This window comes from Anticarsia gemmatalis, chromosome 2 (assembly GCF_050436995.1).
Source record: "Anticarsia gemmatalis isolate Benzon Research Colony breed Stoneville strain chromosome 2, ilAntGemm2 primary, whole genome shotgun sequence".
NCBI classification, from domain to species: domain Eukaryota; kingdom Metazoa; phylum Arthropoda; class Insecta; order Lepidoptera; family Erebidae; genus Anticarsia; species Anticarsia gemmatalis.
In genome coordinates this window covers 3,892,966-3,913,094 of record NC_134746.1, presented here as the reverse complement: position 1 = coordinate 3,913,094, position 20,129 = coordinate 3,892,966, and the positions used below count along the sequence as shown (strand labels likewise).

Sequence of the window (20,129 nt, the reverse complement as noted above, 5' to 3'; positions counted from 1 at the left end):
CGGGCATGTATACGTGCCAGGACTACTTAACACCAACCAAATCCCGAAAGGATTACATATCATGCGAAGAAAATATTGAAAGTACCAATATTTTCAAGCGTGATGACGTGAGGAGAATGTAGGATGATGCTCCAGGGAGTTGTCGGGTCGACTTTATCCTAAGGACCTGGTTATAAGTACAACATTTTAACCTAATTAATGTAATGATAGCCGAGTGAATCAAGTTGGTACCTACCACGCAAGTCGTCACGGGTACGAACCCGAGGCAACACACCGATGACTTTTCGAAGATATGTTCATCACATGCCCTAACGGTGAAGGAAAACATAGTGAGGGAACCTTGCGTGCCTAAAATTTGTTTAATACATTTATTGAGGGCATGCAAAGTCCCGCAATTGGCCAGCGTGGTGGACTGAAGGCTTTACCCCTCTCTCGTTTGGTATGAGGCCCCTGCCCAGCTGTGGGGCAGCAATGGGTTACATATAAATATATAAATTGCTTATGTAGAAACACGCCCTTAGTCTTTCTGCGTAGTTTTCTCTTCGTGTGAAGTGCCAAGGGTGTGTTACAAACGATTAGAACTAAATTGACTGTCATAAATGTCACTATACTAATTATATTTCCGAGAAATTGTCCCTTTAGAGGAATATAAATATTAAATACAGTTACTAAATATAATGTAAAGACAACTCCTGCACTAAGAATTATCTTGAGTCGCGGGGACTTTTACAAACAACAACAATGATTAGTGGATCGCAAAAATAATTGATCCGTGTGAGAATCTAACCTACGTACGACTTCCCGACGCAATGGTAGCGGCGTGGTGACCTAAACTTTCTATGTAATTTTATTTAGTTAAAATTTATTCTCTGCTGTAATCTATACTAATATTATAAAGCTGAAGAGTTATCTCAGGAACTACTGGACCGATTTGAAAAATGCTTTCAGTGTTAGATAGCCCATTTATTGAGGCATATACGGCTATAGGCTATATATCATCACGCTATGACCAATAAGAGCTATGATAAATAAATAAATAAATAAATAAATAAGAGCAGAGTACTAGTAAAAAATGTTACAAAAACGGCGAAAATTATGACGCATTTTCTCTTATGTGACGCAAGCGAAGTTGCGCGGATCAGCAGGTTAGTGGTCAACCTAGTGTCAAAGTTGTTTAAGCCGCCCAAAGGCCTTTGACCTGGCTTAACGACTGTTATCTTAATCGACAACAACCGGGACCGACTTTTTACGTGCCCTCCGACGCACGGAGACGCCCAGCTCAAATACCACTATGCGGTCACCCATATATGGAATGACCGCGCCAACGGTTGCTTCACCTACAGATCGTTTACCGACCGGTGAGTGCACCTGGCTATATTACTTTTAGTAGGATAGAAATGTGCTAAATTAATTTATTTTAAAGGATAACGTAATCAGTTTATTCCTCAACTAAAAAGTGTATACTTATCAAAAATGTGTAAAATAATAACAACACTTGTTCTATGTTGTAACAATGTTTATTATTATTTTTCATTGGAACCGAACTTTTTGAATCTAAGAATCATATTGTATTAACACTAACTCGTACTTTATAATCGCAGCAGCCACCTGAAAGAAAAAAAATATTGTTTTTAAAATAATTTATCCTTAAAACAATAACATTATAAGATGGCAACATTAAAAAAAATGTATTCACGCTTTTGACATTTCTGCAACTATCGACAGTCGGTTAGCCAGCGAGAAATTTTGTATGAAAATATGATCAGCCCCTCTAGCGGGCGCCGCAGGAACTATTTCAATAATTATTTTTAAATTAATTAGTTCGTTGAATTAAATCACGACTAACTTACTTCTAAAAGCAGTTCTCTTCTAAGTGAGAAGAAGCCCATTCCAGACAAGGCAACGTAATCGTGTGTCAGTTGATATTGAAGCCTTTTTATCTGAAAAATATGAATCATTTCAAAGAACACTCACATACAAATGTTAAGTCCTATGTCGTATGGATTATACAAGCCAGCAAACAGTAGATGCAACGAATAACCATACTTAAAACAATAATTCATGTGACTTTAATATCATTGTGTTTGAATACAGCAACAAGTCGTTGTATAGAAAGCGAAATATGAATTAGAAAGACGTAGACCGTTTGTATTAAATCACTACCATACGCACTCGTACGCATCCACTTTCGCCTTCCAATGTGTTGGTACATTCGCGCACAAAGTAAAACGGCGCGTAAAGAAATGTCGATATAAAGTGATTTGTAGTAAAAGTGAGAAGGAAAGGCAAGGACCAAGTGTGAAGAAAGTAGGTGAAAACGTAAAGCGTTCTAGTACTGAGAGCGATCTGGGATATGATTCTGATAGTACTGTTATTTTATAGATAAGTTTTCGTAGTGATAAGTGTGACCAATTTTATGTTTGTGAATAAAAGGGGTCAACTCGCACCAGTGGGTATATCCCGTATCTCAATTGATAATTATTTGATAGCTACTAGTCTGTAAAATGCTTTCTCCTTTGTATATATACAAACTATTTGTATTTACCTCTACATTATAAGCGGCACTTGGACACGAGTACAGGGCCTTGAGTGCCCTCTGTGAGTGTAAATGGACATCAGCCGCAGCCAGCACTACACTGCAGGCTCTGAACAGTAGCCAGCCTAGAGACAGGAAGTAGTAGCCGCGGTTGATCGCACTGCCTTTATCTTTGCTAGTAAATGGAAATCAAATCGTTTAGAAAGCATAGCGGGGACAACTGGGTAGCTATTGAAAAGTGAATTAGCGCCTCTAGCGGGCGCCGTTGGTACTATTCTCGCAGTATATTTTAAATGTTAGAGTCGATAATTGATACCGGCGAGCGATAACGGCTGTGGAGAATCGCGCCGCAGCTGATTTTAAATTCTTTTAGTAAAAAATCTTGTTATGGTTACTCAGTTGTCGACAGCCAATAGTGGTAAGAAGTCGCACAGATATTCGTATGAAATCAAAAAACCTTTTCTGATCAGTCTACAGGCTTTAAACTGAATAACTGATAAGAGAAAAGAAAATACATTGTTCTAGCTCTGTTATTAACAGAAAAAAACGCCAAAAAAAAACACTTGATGATTTCGGTGGCTACAATAATACAAATAAAAACCTAGTCCTGGAAAATAAGGAATTTCAGTAACAAATAGTGATCGAGATTTTACGAGTATTGTGTAAATTATACATACGAGATGCTTCTCTACAGCTCCGTTCAGCTCGCTACTGTCGTTGGCATTTTGTTCAGTGAAATGTAAAAAAGAGTAAAATTCGTATCGTCCGTATATTAGGACGTATATCGAGAATATGAGTATTCGAAGCTCATGGGAATTTTCATCGATCGTGGAGTATTTTAAGGCTTTATGACTTGGGTATTTTAGAAATAGATTATTTGGTTTAGTATGTCGTTACTTAGCCGAATTTAAGGTAATACTTTAAATTAAGAAAAGTTTTTTTCGATTCAATCTATAGGGTCAAGTAGGCAACACTGACTCGGATTTTTTCGGATGCTGAAATTATCATTATAAAATTAAAGTAGCGAGCTGAATTTCACACCCGTTATACTTGGGTTATTAAACTATCTTCCTGCATTGTCACTTTTCCAATAAAGACATAATTAAAGTTGTTACAGAATGTTTTTAAAAAAGTGGGAAATGAGCCACTGTGTACTGGTACTGGTCTTCATTGACTCAACCCTGTAGTGCACAGTGACTCTAACAGTACAGAGAGGCTCATGATATAAATATTCAACAGTGACCCAAACAGTACACAGTGACTCATTTAAATATTCAATTAAAACTATTATTTATTTTCAGTTATATGTCTTAATTAAAGTCATACATTAAACAAAAGTGATAGTATCAAATAAAATGTAATGTATATGTCTATTTAATTTTACTTACTGTACAGTGTACACAGTTACTCATGAGCCACTGTAGACTTCTCAAATTTGAGTCAGTGAACACGCCATCGCCATTTTTCATTAAATGACGCACCAATCTCACATTGTTTATCGAATTGTAAGCTAATCTATGCCACCGTCTAGTGCATTAACGACACTATCGATAAAAAATGTAACAAACAATAAATCTTAGGACTTTAACTAATAAAATCTCATATCATTTACCTTGCAAAGTAATTTTTGAAGCACCGAAGCACAAAACTATCTGCATCACTTTCATGCGGCGCCAGAGATGGCGGATGATTGGTTTGTACGTGTTCGGGTGTCGAACGCTTACGATTCGTGAAAGAGATGAATAGATATTGTTGTTCTTTCTAGGAAATCTACGCATGAGTCATAGTACCCGACTGAGCCACTGATCCCTACTTGACCCTACTAATATTATAAAGCTGAAGAGTTTGTTTGTTTGTTTGTTTGAACGCGCTAATCTCACGATCTATGGTTCGATTTGAATTCACGCTACGACCAATAGAAGCAGAGTACCAGAAAAATATGTTACAAAAACGGGGAAAATTTTGACCCATTCTTTCTTATGTGACGCAAGCGATGTTGCGCGAGTCAGCTAGTAATAAATAAGTAAATAAGTGCAATTTACTTACTGCATGCCAAGGAACAATTGCAGACAGATAAAATACAAATTGTTGATATTTGAAAGTAGCACTAAGGCACCAAGTTTGCGATCGACCATGCGCACGAGCGTCGCGTGACGGACATACGCCTCACGGAGACGACGCCATTTTTGAATTCGTAGATACAGTTCTGTTCCAACCTTGAAAAATGAGAAAGAATTCTAATCACTACACAGTATAAAGCAAAGTCACTTCCAGTGTCTGTCCCTATGTCTGTATGTAGGTATGCATGCTTAGATCCTTAAAACTACATAACGATTTTGATGTAGTTTTTTTTTATAAATGGTAATATGTATAATAACACACTTAATATATTAAAGAACCACTAATCATTTCAAGGTTTCTAAGGCGTAGACAATAAACACATTTTTTTTGCGTTTACATTGCAAACGCTGGATGAATTCTACGAGATAGATCAAAATCAAGATTTGTATGGGATCAACAGGACATAATTGAACTATACCTGGACAAAGTCGGGTCGGACCGCGAGTAATATAAATAAAAAAGTTTATTTACCGGGCTGTCAGACTGTTACGCATTCTCAAAAAAAGGTATATAATAAATATATTTTTTTGTGTTAATTTACGCAAATCGATTCATAAGTTTAGATAGGAAAGTGTTACAGAGAGACAGGCAGACTTTCGTATTTATTGTTTCAGTAAATAGTATGAGCATTTACATACCTTTTGAGTATATCTATACCGTTTCTCAATTCTCACAACATGATGAACGTACAGGTTTAATCTATGGTATCTAGAAGTTAGTCCCATGCTGATCAGTATTATGATTAGGTCTTGAAAATTCCATAGCGCGGTGGCCAACTTACTTAATATAAATATTGGAATGGCCACCCATAAATTGTATTCATCTGAAACAAATAATTACTTATAATAATGTCCTAGCCGTTATCTGGCTACAGCGGTTAGTCTCATTGAAACTGGCCAACGGTGCAGGACTTGGTTTATAATGTCCAAACGTGTGCACAATATACAGGTACACTCTCTATTCCTTCACTATCATAACCCGGTGGTACGGATAATCGACACGACCAGTGAGAGGTCAGGCGCAAAACCGACTTTATGTGCTCTCCAAGGCACGGAGATCTGCGACCTCAACTTTCTAACTTCGGGCAATTTCTAAGAACTTCTTGACAGAAATTGTCAGAAAAGACTTTTTAGCCCGATCCAGGATTCAAACCCGAGACCTCTTGTGCGGCAGTAGCACACACTACCAACCGCGCCACAGAGGCATTCTTCTGTTGGTGTTATGTTAATCACATGTGTCCCAACAAATGTGATTAACATAACAGCAACAACAAAACACAGGCTACAAATCATGTTTTGTTTCCTTAGTGTTACTATCTGTGGCACGATTCCCTATAAATGGAACCATCGAGTATCGAGAGTTTGACGTTTAAAATGTATTGACAAAATAGTTTCTACGACGCTCACTAGAGGCGCTGAACTGATTGTCCAACAACATTTTTGGTAGTCGATAATAGTAGAGTATCTTGTCACTGAACAAACTTTATACTTACGAGCTTGTAGCACGAATCCGTGAGAAGATAAAATGTATCTTTCAAAGTATTCTTCGGGAGGACAGTCAAAGCCAGTAGCTGACATCATACTGAGCATGTGTTCCACTAAAATAAAATATTAATCTGTAATAATACTGTGAGAGTACGAATATAATTATGGGGGCTAATCTCCAGAACCACTAAACAGTAATTAGAAATTTAATACCATTTGAAATATTATGCTAGAAGGATGTAGGCTGTAATGTTGTATATGTATCCGGGCAAAACCGAAGACGCTAATTAGATAATAAGGAGGACATTTTCTTTAAGTCTCTGTCTGACATTATAAAGGATCAAAATTGGTTCAAAAGGTCAGTCATTGTAAAAGACAGACAACCAAATATGTTGTATTTAACCCCTCCTCCTCGTTTGGCAGAACCCTAGTCCTGCAGTGGGACAGTAATGGGTTAAAAAAAACTCGTATTTGGATATACAAACCAAAAGCAAATGTTGCCACCAAACTGGTCACGAAGATAGCTCTTTTTCTTATTCTAACATCAGGTGCAAAAGTCAATGCTTCAGAAGTCTCTGTACTTAACCAAAATGAAGAAAGACTCTCCCATGAATGAACAAACTTTGAAGATAAAATTAGGGATAGTAACGCATTCCCGTAAAACATAGAGCCTGAAACACGGGCCACTATACCTCCTGTAAATGTCAAATATCGTTTAAACAGCTTTTGCTATGAAATAACACTAGAGACTTAACAAACAAAAGGGTAAATAAGTGCGCAAAAGGTGCTGTTGCATGATTTCCACAGTCGATATCAGTATAGAGAATTTGACATTTAAAATATGCTGCAAAAATAGTTTCTACGGTGACCACTAGAGCAGCATTATCTTAAAATTCTTATATGTTTTAAAATACACATTAAATTTGCCAAAGTCTGGAAACTATGCTCCTTACTAGAGTCCCTTGCCATGCAGGATTTGACAAGATTATAATTTACAATTTTGTTTACTTCCAAAATAAAGCTGTATAACACACACCATCGTCAGCTGCATAATTTTGCGGCCATTGATATTCTAAATAAAAAAAATTGGATAGCTCTGCCGCGAACCTTGCATAAAAACACCTTCTAAGTTGTTAACCTATTTTCCTCGCTATCCGGTTATAACAGGTTGAATTAAACTAGGGATATATAAATATGTTACTGTAAAAGCCCGAACTGTGAAAAATCCTAAGATTTTCCGATAAAACCTAAGATTTACCAACTGTCAATGGTAAAAGTCCGAACAATTATTTTATTTCGAACTTTTACCACTATTCACTTGCTAAAACTTGGGATTTACCTCAAGGGCAGGTAAATATACAAATAAATATATAAGCCATAGTATTACAAACTTCCACCAGATAGGTTGGTAGCCCATCCAGCCAACAGCCTGATGAGTTTCCAGATAGAACACGCTTCAAAGGCAAGCAGCATCAGAAAGAGTATAAAGGTCCAACAGAATGACAGCGTGAACCCGTAGCCAGCGATACCAAAGTAGCGGGCCTTGCTAAAGATACTGTTTAAAGTTGGTAAGAAGTCCTGAAAGAAAATGGACTTTATGACTGATGACATTTGATTCAAAGGTGAAATTGTATTGAAGGTTTTAGTGGTACTTATAATTGATTAGATATTTATATCATACTGTAAAGTGGAACTCAAAATTGGTATGATCTTGGATAGTTTTGGTAAGACTTAAGATTAACTACGATGTTTCAAAATTACTTAAAATTATTTTCAAACACACAAACGGTACAGGCATTGAATTAAGTTCGTATTCGATAGTGGCAAATAACCTCCCACAGTTATAATTATAATAAATTTTAATTAAGATTTATCAGCAAACTGGCTTCGAAAACTTGTACTTTCAACAATAGCTTCAAAATATAAATAAGTCCACAAATACTGAACTAAGACAACGTTACTAAAAATATTCTTACATCTCTTTTTTTCGCAGCACCATTGTCATAAAAAGAATTAAGTTTCATATTAAACCTTCAAATGATTCACCATCCGAATTTGTGAAGCTGAAAGCAAAGTTATTTTTAATTAGCTGAATTTTATTAGGTACCTAACGAAACTTTATGACTACTGTAGAATTTTTTTACTTGTTAAAAGTTGAACACTGAAACGACGAAGTGTTTTACGGACTACTATCACTATATGTCTGACTAAACGTCGTGTGAGCTCTTATTCGATATAATGTGTTTTGTCGTTTTCATAAGCGGTTACAAAATATTAATAAATTTTCGACAAAACACTGTACTACTAATAATAACTTACACTTTCATTAGTAAGAGAGAAAAATACATAATCATATACAAAAAATCACGCCTTTTTCCCGTAGGCGTAGGCAGAGTTCAAAGAATGCCACTTGTTACGGTCCCTACGTATAGTCCGATTACGAGTACTATGCACATGACTTTTCCGAAGACATCACCGATATGATCACTGTATGCCTTTATAAGGCCTTCCCTCCTGACTTTTCCATTTAGGACGGTATTTCAATATAAATTCAAAATATCCTTTATTGTAAACTTCATACAAAATATTCGAAATGGTCATATATTATACATTATTACCCGTTACGGAAAACTTGGTTAGTAAATATACAGTAATCTGTTAATTAAAATTTGAGGTTTTAATACGAAGTTCTAGTTAATATAAGTACGAAACAAATTTGAAAGCAAAAAACAGATCTTATAATAATGAAGAAACTTAATAAGATTTGCAGTCGTACTCCAACAAAACTCATTTGGCATTAAAGAGAGGATGAATAACTTACAGAAAAGTCACACTGAACTCGAAACTTCCAAGTCGAAACTACAGCTTGTAGTCTTCCATCCGCTTATACATTCTTAATAAACTGACCCAATGTTCCTCCAATTTAATATTTCGAAGGCCCTTCATAAAATATTTTGTCACTTAGTCTCAAATTACCTTCAACTTCGAAAATTGTTTAACACCTCCAAATTGCATGTTAGGGCCAATTTATTCGAGTGTACGAAATTGTGTGAACGAAGACTGTCTAGAAATGTGTCATGCAGAGAAAAATATTCCCTATACTATTTATTATATGAATGAATATCGCTTGCTGTTTGCATGTCATTTGATTTACAAAAAGAGTACTTTGAAACAATTTACTGAAAATGACATGTTATTACTTGTCACGATTTGTTGATATTTTTCGTTGATTGTATCGTATATGTTGACCAATGGAATGTTTGATTACGATTTCTATTTACTCACTTAGCGTGTAGAAAAATATTAGTGTAATTTTATTTATATTTGCTTCCACTAATTGCAGTTAGAGTATTTAATTTATCTGGTAGCAGATAATAATCATTATATTTATATTATATTTATTTATTTTGTATACCTTTAATTATCGATTTTTATTTTTTTGTCATAACTTCGTCAATATTACAACAGTTATAGATTAATTTATATAAACAAATATTTTTAAGGACATTTTTTTGTTATGTTCTTGCTTAGTTCTTAAAGAGATACATCATAATAATATGTAATCTAATCAGTAAATGAGATTGTCTCCATCAATTTGATAGTGATGGGTTACATTATTTTTTATTATCTCTAATTTGGGTTCCGAACCAAAGTATAAATTAATAGCGAAATGGTCTTAGTGTTCAATAGCCACCTTTACACACACACTATCGCACTGCTTTCTTAGGAGCGTACAGGATTACGCGCGGAAAAGCAGAGCGGTCTTCGCTCGCGATTTTCTTCGCGGGCTTGACAGATGAGCGCAGCGCGTGGTCTTTCCTTTCCCTTTACACGCGCGCTCTTTCATGCACGATTGTTGTTTCATGCGCGAGAGAGTGTGTGTGCAAAGAGTTACTATTATGGATTATCATAATTCATTATTAAACAAGCTATGGGTTAAGCAACTGTTGCTGCGGCCTTTCATAGATGAGTGACCGCATAGTAAAAGGTCGATCTCGGTGGTTGTCAATTACGATAATGGTCGTTAAATGTTTAGAGTCTTTCGGGCGGCTTGAACAACATTGACATAAGGTTGTCCTCTAACTATACGTTAAAAGCCCCAACTGTGGTAGATCTTAAGATTTTCCGGTAAAACTTAAAATTTAGCAACTCTCAATGGTAAAAGTCCGAACAATTCTTTTATTTCGAACATTTACCTCTATTCACTTGATGATGTCGAGATGTCGCCGGAGGCCCGCTTTGCGGGGCTCCTCCTTCTGGGTGGTTTAAAAAGAAATAGTAGTTTGTACATTTACCATTGAGAGTTGGTAAATCTTAGGTTTTACCGGCAAATCTTAGGGTTTACCACAGTTCTGGCTTTTACAGTAACATATGGATTACTTTATCGAAAATCATAACTTTTTGTTGAATGCAATAAATCTATATTCAAGACTAGCTTTTACCCGCGACTTCGTCCGCCACCTGAATTTTCTCATGCGAATGCGTCATTTTTCCGGAGTAAAGAAGTAAGTAGCCTATGTCCTTTCTCGGGTATCAAAATATCTCCATTCCAAATTTCATGCAATTTTGTTCAGTAGTATAGGCGTGATGGAGTAACAGACAGACAGAGTGACTTTCGCACTTATAATATTAGTATGGATAGGGCAAAACGAAGGTAGAAATGAAACAATAGGTCAGGTACTAGTTGTATTCAGCTGAATATTATCAATGTTTTCGGCTCCTTTGTTGTCGAATTGTATGAGAACCAGTTCGTAAGTGATTATCGCCCCGGCCATCTGTAAGGACAAGATTATAACTTTATTTTTGACTAGCTTCTGCTTCTGACTTCGTTTGCGTTGAAAGATTTTTCTAGATGAAAAGCATTTAATTATGTCAGTCTTTTAGTTATAAACTATCTATGGACCAAATTTCATCGAATTCCCATTACTGTCCCACTGCAGGGCAAGGGGTTAGGCCTTGACCAAGTGCGGGTTGAAGACTTTGCATGCCCTCAATAAAAGTATTAAACAAACTTTAGGCATGCAAGATTTCCTCACGATATTGTCCTTCTCCGTTAGAGCAAGTGATCATTATCTCTAATGCACACATAACTTCGAAAAGTCATTGGTGTGTTGCCTCGGATTTGGACCTGCGACCAATTGTGTGGGAGGTGCCAACTAAAACCACTCGGCTATCACTGCTTAAAAAAATAACTGTTATATAAAAAAATAACATTAAACGCGAATAACCGTCACACAGTCAACCAGTATGAATATTTCAATATCGGTAAGGCCAATGTTATATTTGGTAACCCAAAAATTCATGTCATCAATTATGCACTAAATTGAGGTATTAATGTATTCTTTAACGTGCAAATAAATATTTTGACGCTTTAATTTAATTCATAATTCGTGGACACTTTACATCATAATATTATGCACGCGTTGATATATCAATATCTATACTAATATTATAGAGGTAAAGAGTTTGTTTAAACGCGCTAATTTCAAAAACTACTGGTTAAAATTGAAACATCTTAAATTGTGTGAAATAGACCATTTATCGAGGTAAGCTTTAGGCTATGTAACATCAAGCAACGACCATTAGGAGCGGGGTAGCAACGAAAAATGTTACAAAAACGGGGAAGATTATGATTTTCTCATGTGACGCGAGCAAAGTTGCGCTGGTCAACCAGTGTTATTACTATTTTTTAAATACTTTACACCTAATTGTTGTGTTCACTAGATTCCAATTCTACGCCTTCAAAAATGTGCATGACTATTCTCGACCTTATAACTATAAATATAAAGTCCAAATTCTTAAAGCAGCAGTACACAAACCTGCAGTAAGATAGTTTTGTTCAAGTAGAAGAAGCCCTTGCCGCTCAAAGCGATGTAGTCTTTAGTCAGCTGGTCTTGCAGTCTCTCTACCTGAAAACAGTCCTAATTGCGGTTAACGAGTAAAGGAACATTCATACACAAGAGTTACATGATAATACTCCCGGATCGAACTAATACATCTCTAAGTTTTTATATTAACCCTCTTATTAATAAACACACTATAAACCTATTTTAGTTAAAAAAACTACTATAATATGTTTTCTCTTTTTCAATACGAGCTACGAGCTAAGGAGTGAAAGAAACAAAACTCTTTATATGCCTTTCGTAACTTCATTTATTTTTATGAATAAGAGGGTGAATATTTTTCAGTTACCCGTAGTTTGCAAGTGGAGGTTGTAGCCCTACGTACCTCGGAGAGCACGTAAGCCGTCCTAAGTCTAACCTCTTACTGGTTCTGTTGGTGAGACGTCTTACTTGTCAAACCATGCATTGTAGCCGAACTGGATCATATAAGTTTAGTATATGAATACAGAGTGTCACAGACAATTGACCGAAAATAATAAAATCAATTTTCGGTATGATTTTGATGCTTATGGCGCTAGAAGTTTTTCTCGTTTTACTTGATTTTTCCAATTTCTTGTGCATTTTTTCCCAAATTTGGTCATTATTTCATTTCTACTGCACAATGCAACTATGAAAAATAAAGCCCTCATATTACTTATTTTCTTAAAAAATTGTGAAACTTCAAGCAGCGTGTGCATACACCCTTAATGGGCTAACTGGCGGGGTGGAACGGTCGGAACATTTAGCCTTTTTGCTAGTTCTGTACTAGTTGCTGTTTTTGTTTAGTTTGCCGTTAAAGATGTTTGTTTTGTGTACAGGTAATTAGTTAATGATGGCCAAAACTACATTGAATTCACAATAGAGTGATATACAGGATTTTTCAGTTAGTGTTGAAAAGAACAACTAGGAACACGCAATTTAAAAATCATTTATTTTTTAGCTCTGTCAGAAATCAAAGAACAAAAATTGTTGCTTATGATCTAAGCTGTCTGGTCCTGTGAAGTATTTTATAAATAATTCTGTATATCATAGTCAAAAGCCGACTTAATACTAACCTCAATATTGTACCCGTGAGTGTCATACGTGTAGATGTGTTTGAGAGCCAATTGCGACTGGACGTTGATGTCCGAAGCTGTAAGGACCACGCAGGTCACTCTGATGCACAGCCAGGATAGAGTTATGAAGTAGGAAATTCGACTGAGTGGCGTCACTGTTTGACTCTGGCTGGAAGAAATACAAAAAATAAAGGTTCAAAAAATAAATATTACTAATGGTCAACGTGGCCCCGTATAACGGTTTGATTTTTGACGGCTTCTATGGCGAAGGGGTTATGTGGTCACCTCGCCACTACCACTGCATCAAGAGGTAGTGGGTGAGATTCCCACATAATAACAATTCTTGATTGACCGATGGACAACGCTCAGCCGAAACTAGAAAGATGGAAATGGAGATTATTTAGGTGAGAGAGATGATTTTTGAGAAAGGACTTTTTTAAATTAAAAGGGGGCTACAAGAGGGACAAACTTTTACATTAAAGATCAGTAATAAAAAAATATTGTCCACGTAGACGAAGTCAGGGGCGGCCGCAATTAATACATATATAAGAAGCAAATAACTCACGTGACTACCAGAAACAGTTGCAAGCAGATAAAATAGAAGTTACACATGCAGGACAATATAATGATACCGCCGAGTGCTACGTCCATCTTGCGGACCAACATGGCTTGTCTCACGTACGCTTCTCGAAGCTTCCGCCAAGTGTACAGCTTGAGGGACTCGGTTTTCTGAAAAAAAATAAGTGCCTTTTGCCCGCGACTTCGCGAAGAGATTTCTTATACACGCATAGCTTCGGAAAGTCATCGGTGTGTTGCATCGGGTTCAAACCTGCAACCACCTGCGTGGGAGTACCAACTTATACCACTCGGCTATCACTGCTCCTTTAATTCCATTAAACACGATAATGTAACAAAAATAAACAACAAAAAACATATTTACTTGAAGTTAGATTTTAAATATTTTATAAATACAAAAAACGTACACTCGAAAAACTAACAGTTTTGTTTTTTTTGTAATACAGTATAAAATGCACTTATTTCAATTACAAATATAAGTTAATATTGAATATTACTCAGTTATTGTTTACGCCTCAGTGCTGATAGTTTCGTTATATATAGGGTTGTGCTTGTAGCTTCGAACTTGTGACTCTCGAGGGAAATCAAGCTAACTGCGAACAGATCGCAGACCTACAACTTCTGTTTATAAGAGTATCACTATTATAGTACAAGCCTTTGGCTGTAGTTACAAAGTTGTATCCGTTCTTTGAGAATTTTAGCTTGCGATTGCGCTTTTACTGATAAGTTGTTGCAACGATTGTGATTTATTTTGACAGAGACAATTTAAGATCCAAGGCGTGACATAATTTTAAAATATATAAAAAAAATATTATCTGATTGAATCTTTGTAAACGATTCACGCAAAGAAAGCTGTGAGGTGACAAACTTTTACGAACGAATAGAGAAGATGACTAATTTGGTTTTTTTAGTCCAGGACTCAACCCGCACTTGGCCAGCGTGGTGGACTCAAGGCCTAACCCCTCCCTCATTATGGGAGGAGACCCTTGCCCAGCAGTGGGACATTGATGGGTTAAATTTATTTTTGTTATTAGTCCAGGACGTCACGTGAGAGTGCAAAATGTACAACACCGTGACGTCATTAGTCCCCAATCCACAACTTGAATGCTTTTTAAGCTAACTTAAAAACCAATAAAATGACTAATCATTTTATTGGTTTTTAATGAAAAAAAAACTACGTGTCTAATATTTTTAAATCATCTGACTGGCGGACTAATTATAATTTCTGTACTGTTACCTTCGAAACATCCATTACATACATTTTATAGTCAGCCGGTCGTCGATAATGGTAAGGAGTCCCAGTACTGGCGCTTTGGTTACTACATTGGTAACTTACTTTATCACACTCCATCTGTTTCTTCTCTAAAGCACAGACTCTTGCAAGACACTGGTTCAGGCGCCGGTACCTCGACGACAAACCAATACTAACGAGCACTATTAACAAATCTTGGAAGGTCCAGAGAAGAGTGGCCATCGCACTGATGAAAAACAAAGGTAAGGCAAACCATTCTGAGTATTCGTCTGAAATAAACAAAAAACTAAATTATGTAAATCACAAAATACAAATAGTACTTCGCCCGACCTAGAATCCGAACCCGAGACCTCATGATCAGCAGTTGGATACACTAACAGCGAAAAAAGAAGTTGTTCTACTCTTTTTTATTTTTTTTCGCAATTTTTTTTTGTATTTTAGCCCCCAACAGTAGTCTAATTGTCACTGCATACGACTGCTGATCATGTGATTCCCGGGTTTGGCAAAGTGATCAATATAATATTTGAATATTTCTCAACAATAGCCCGGAGTTTCGTGTCCATATGGCAATAGGTCTGCCCCTTACTACATAGGACTTACATTGTTAATGGCAAAACGTGGGTTCATTTCGTACCCCTCGGCTTGCACCTTCTGGTATAACAGAAGTCATATTATGTACACTAATATGCTTGTAAAAAAATATATTCCATCAGTTAAGTTAATTTGTGTAATAAATTTCTTGTGGTAATTAAATTAGAAGCTGTACTTACGTCTTAAAATCATGAATCCATGTGACAAAAGAACATATCTCTTCAATATCAGTTCCGGTGGACAGTCGAATCCTATCGTTGTTATTATACTCATCAGATGTTCAACTGCAAGATAAATAATATATGTCACGGATTTAAATATCGGATCTAAAACTCTATTACATCTATCGATATAGGTATGTCACGGATTTATCCGATCTAGATCTCTCTCTTACATCTATCGATACTGGCAACTGGCCGGTCTCGTAAAAAATGGAGAGGCAAGCTTGCTTACTACACAAAATGCATACGCACCGCCGGAGTTATAGAAGCGGGCCTTTTTCCAGCAGTAGAACAAAATAAGCTAGTACCAACAATAGTTGTATTAATTAAGCTATACTTAAAGCTAACGGCATAACAAAAGACGTGTTAAATGCTTTTTAAATAGCACGATTCCTTACTAGTGTCGAATACCGACAACCGGCTAGGTTTTCTAGTAATTTTGTTTTGTATGAAAATCAGATCAGCGCTTCTAGCGGGCGCAGCAGGAACAATTTTTGCAGTTCAATTTTGAATGTCAAATTCACGATTCTCAATAGTACTGGCTGTAGAAAATCGCGCTAAGGTAGTAATTATTTATTACCTTTTATTTGGATTAACTTAATCATTGCCCATTTGCCCATCTCTTTACATACAAACATATTGTATGTTTGTATGTAAAGAGAACTTTCAATTAAATTTTGACGCACTTCAAGAAGGCATATTTGTTTGAAACTGCGCATATCGTACTGATACCATAGTAGGCGGACCGTAAATGGCAAAAAACGTGTTTTTTAGTTTTTAAATTACAAAAATTTTTGCTATTTTTGCGGAATTGGGGTTCAATTTTATCATACTACTGTGCTGCTATCTTATCAATTGTTTGAGGCACACAATCAAGTTTTAATATTGGTAAGACTTTAACTTACACATCGAAAAACTAAACATAAAAGTAGCCATGAAATACATTCGCTTCTTCAAAGTTTTGTCCACAGGCACTTTAAGGGTCATCGTCCTTTCCACTTTGGCCCAAGCTGCAGATAAACTGTGCCAAGCGCTGAACAGTCTTGAAGCCAGGATCAGAGAAGCGATGGATATGGAGTAGAACATTGTGCCAGCAAAGCGAGCTGCCACGCTTCCTTAAATAGATGAACATTGAGAAATCAGTATGAGATTGCACTTATTTCACGTACACGCATCGAAAGGGTCTAAAACTGATGATTTTGTTATTGATATATTTTATATATTTGCGTGATTTTATGCATATGTGTATTATTATTACGCTTCTGGTAAACCGTCAAAATTGTTTCAACGGCTTATACGTAAAAGGTAGACTAGAATTTTTAACTAATTTCAAGTGTGCTAAAATTGTCAATATGTGGCCAGGTAAATTACATGGAAATCTCTTAACTGCGCAAGAATTTTTACGTATCAAAGTGCAAAACAGTTTCTCATATTCTTCCAAAAAAAAACCGGTGGGGTCCAGTCAGTCCCAAGACAACTGATTTTATCCTCTAAGCTAAGATGGTGTTTTTTTATACGCCAAGCAATCACTTCGGTAAAAAACGACTAAGCTGTATTTAAATCGAAAACCTGATTGTGATCAACCTGAATTACACTACAAATTACTGTGATATAAATGGTGTTTTACAAAAGCCGCGCCATATAACAAATGTTTTCATACTTACTATGCCCAATAATATCTATGGCAAATCCAAACAGCGCCTTTATCACTTTCCATATAGCCATGGTCTCAACGCAGATTAATGCTCCAAGAACTAAAGTACTCCAGACATAAGTTACACGTTTCTTTGACCCAAACACTCCGAAGATACAAGAATACTGGAACACCTTTTCCATGACTTGAAGGAAATCCTGCGATGGTATAAAGTTAGCTAGTAATTAACCTGCGTTACTATCGACTTAAATCTATCGATTTTTTTATATAAATAAGACATTTGCACAATATACTGTAGCCCTAATTTCTGCCACTATCGATTATATTGACATCGTTATCGAAGAACTAGCTGACCCGCGCAACTTCGCTTGCGTCACATAAGAGAGAATGAAAATTTTTCCCCGTTTTTGTAACATTTTTTACTGGTACTCTGCTCCTATTGATAGTAGCGTGATGATATATAGCCTATAACCTTCCTTGATAAATGGGCTATCTAACACTCAAATCGGACCAGTAGTTCCTGAGATTAGCGCGTTCAAACAAACAAACAAATAAACAAACTCTTCAGCTTTATAATATAAGTATAGATTTTGTATGAAATTAAAATAAGTAAAACAAAATTCGATTAGCGACCCTAACGGGCCCTGTAGGAACTATATAATTTGTAATTCTGACTGTAGAGAATAGCATTACTGATCAGCAAGTGTTAAGCTGGATTTATTTTGTTACACTAGTTATACTATTTCGTTAGAGAATAAATATCAAAATGTTATCTATTTTTGCTCTTCAAAATAAAATGTAATTATACTAAAGTATGAGAGTTTAATTACGTCATTCTGAATGACTCTCGACTCGACTCTAACATTTAAAACTTAATTAATATATTTTTAATACTCTACCAAAAGCACCTCTCCTATTGAGCCCAATAACGTCTCCAGAAATATCAAATGTATGAATGTTCGCAAAAATGTTGGAAGCCTTATTTCAGGATAATCTTTATTTAGATTTGTAAAGATTCTGTAAGTAACTTTATTCATAAGATTATCGGGTCTTATGATAATTTTATCAACGAGAGAAATTGAATTATTTTGATGGATTTTTTTGCAGTAGACTTTTGTATTTATTTATATCGAACACTTATTATTATACCGCGTATAAACAACATGATCGGGAATGTAAAAAGGGTACCCGTCGAGAACTCGACCTCAGCAACGTTGCTTAACTTACAATATTCTTGTAGTTAAGTGTTTTGCAAATACTCACATCATGATTGGGTTGTTCAGGCAAAAGCAATTTATTTTGACTCAAAAAAGCTTTGAAATCTTGTTCGAACATGTCCATTGTATCGTTTTCAAAATCACTTTGTACTTTTTAATATGAAACTAATTTTAATAGGTGCTTGATAATAACGTGTTTTATAGCTGTTTGTTGATCGTAGATACGGTTTCTATTTGCTAAAGGATATTGTTAAAATGACCAGTCTACGTTGACCCCAGCGTGATTTCCGTCATTCGGTACTACGGAGTCGCGAACGTTTGAAGTTTAAAATTACTAAAGAAAATTGTTCGTGCAGAATACACCAGGGGCGCTGCTTAATATTCAATCAAAAACTGTGTAAATAATAAACATGGTTGTCGATAGTCGATAGTGAAAGGAAAGCTCCATTTGGATTTTTATTGTGATTTTCACTGAAGAATTTTGAAGAAGTCAACTATATAGAAAAAAATTATGGGTTCACATAATTATGAACGCCTCTGTGGTCTACGTTATTGTGTATGCAATAGCAGATCACGAGGACTCTGGTTTGACTCCTGGATCGGGCAAAATGCTATTACTACTAATATAATATTATAAATTATTTTTAATATTAACCCAGAGTTTGATCACAGTTCTGTAAATATCTACGACGATCAGCCTGCCTTCCATTGTATGGGACTAATATTGTAAATGAAGTTGGTAGGTATATATCATATACCTCTGCCTAACCCCTCGGGTTGAATGTGTAGTAAACAATACACATTTTGCGCGGTTCAAAATACGCTGGTCAGTTCTTTTCAAGTTAACACGCGATTTGATCATACATTTTCATTGTTATCAATCACATGAGATCGTAAACGAATAAGTATTTAATGACTTACTGAATATTTGAATTGCTTCAAAAGGTTAATGGGTTATTTTCAGAATGATTTACAGTCTACTAGGAACAGTATCTTGTGTTTGTTATTTGTTTGTTTTTTTTATCCATACTGTCCCACTGCAGGGCAAGGGTCTCCTCCCAAACGAAGGGGAGAAATTAGGCCTTGCGTCCAGTCCTTGATACCAACACGTGATATCGGCCTTGGAACCAATACTGGAGCAGAGTTTGTCTATGTTCTTAGACACCATGAGAAGAGTTGGAGACGTCAGTATAGAGGGCTTAGACCTTAATTTTGAGTGCAACTTTAATTGCCTAAAAGAAGGCTTCAATCACTATTGAAACTAAGGTCAATTTGGGTAACTTTGAATCATTTGGGTAACATTGACAGTGGAAATAATAAAAAGTTCATAGTTTCGATTATTTTTTCATGTGAAACCAACACAATTGATATAGGTTTATTTTAGTTTTGCAAACTTTTATCAATTGTGTTGGATTCATATGAAAAAAATAAAAAACTAGTTTAAATTTCCACTGTCAATGTTATCCAAATGATTCAAAGTTACCCAGGTTGACTGTACTGTATTTATGAAACAATAATCTGTTTTTTTTTTATATTTTAT

The 20,129-nt window shown here is 35.8% G+C and overlaps 2 protein-coding genes across 2 annotated transcripts; both read right to left on the bottom strand.

The window, feature by feature from the left end:
- Positions 1–1,455: 1,455 nt before the first annotated feature.
- LOC142986194 (gustatory receptor for sugar taste 64a-like) lies at positions 1,456–9,156 on the bottom strand. The gene is made up of 9 exons (XM_076134535.1): positions 9,118–9,156; positions 7,533–7,719; positions 6,627–6,836; positions 6,150–6,254; positions 5,296–5,480; positions 4,583–4,752; positions 2,546–2,711; positions 1,851–1,940; positions 1,456–1,608 (listed from the first exon to the last, which is right to left on the bottom strand). Exons 1-9 carry the CDS (start codon positions 9,154–9,156, stop codon positions 1,555–1,557), a joined length of 1,206 nt encoding a protein of 401 aa, XP_075990650.1. The 3' UTR covers positions 1,456–1,554.
- Positions 9,157–10,814: 1,658 nt separating this feature from the next.
- Positions 10,815–18,707, bottom strand: LOC142986187 (gustatory receptor for sugar taste 64a-like). The gene is made up of 9 exons (XM_076134524.1): positions 18,636–18,707; positions 17,383–17,569; positions 16,624–16,833; positions 15,677–15,781; positions 14,991–15,175; positions 13,644–13,807; positions 13,079–13,247; positions 11,961–12,050; positions 10,815–10,916 (listed from the first exon to the last, which is right to left on the bottom strand). The coding sequence occupies exons 1-9, from the start codon at positions 18,705–18,707 to the stop codon at positions 10,815–10,817; spliced, it is 1,284 nt and encodes a 427-aa protein (XP_075990639.1).
- Between the last annotated feature and the right edge of the window lie 1,422 nt (positions 18,708–20,129).

Excerpts from the sequence above, each read along its gene's own strand:
- LOC142986194 (XM_076134535.1), bottom strand. The coding sequence starts at position 9,156 with ATGCAATTTGGAGGTGTTAAACAATTTTCGAAGTTGAAG. Across the intron at positions 1,941-2,545 it reads GTGCCGCTTATAATGTAGAG|ATAAAAAGGCTTCAATATCA; the intron begins GTAAATACAAAT and ends CATATTTTTCAG. Across the intron at positions 1,609-1,850 it reads GAAGAGAACTGCTTTTAGAA|GTGGCTGCTGCGATTATAAA; the intron begins GTAAGTTAGTCG and ends TTTTTCTTTCAG.
- LOC142986187 (XM_076134524.1), bottom strand. The coding sequence starts at position 18,707 with ATGTTCGAACAAGATTTCAAAGCTTTTTTGAGTCAAAATAAATTGCTT. Across the intron at positions 16,834-17,382 it reads CATAGATATTATTGGGCATA|GAAGCGTGGCAGCTCGCTTT; the intron begins GTAAGTATGAAA and ends CATCTATTTAAG. Across the intron at positions 13,248-13,643 it reads CAACTGTTTCTGGTAGTCAC|CCAGAGTCAAACAGTGACGC; the intron begins GTGAGTTATTTG and ends TATTTCTTCCAG.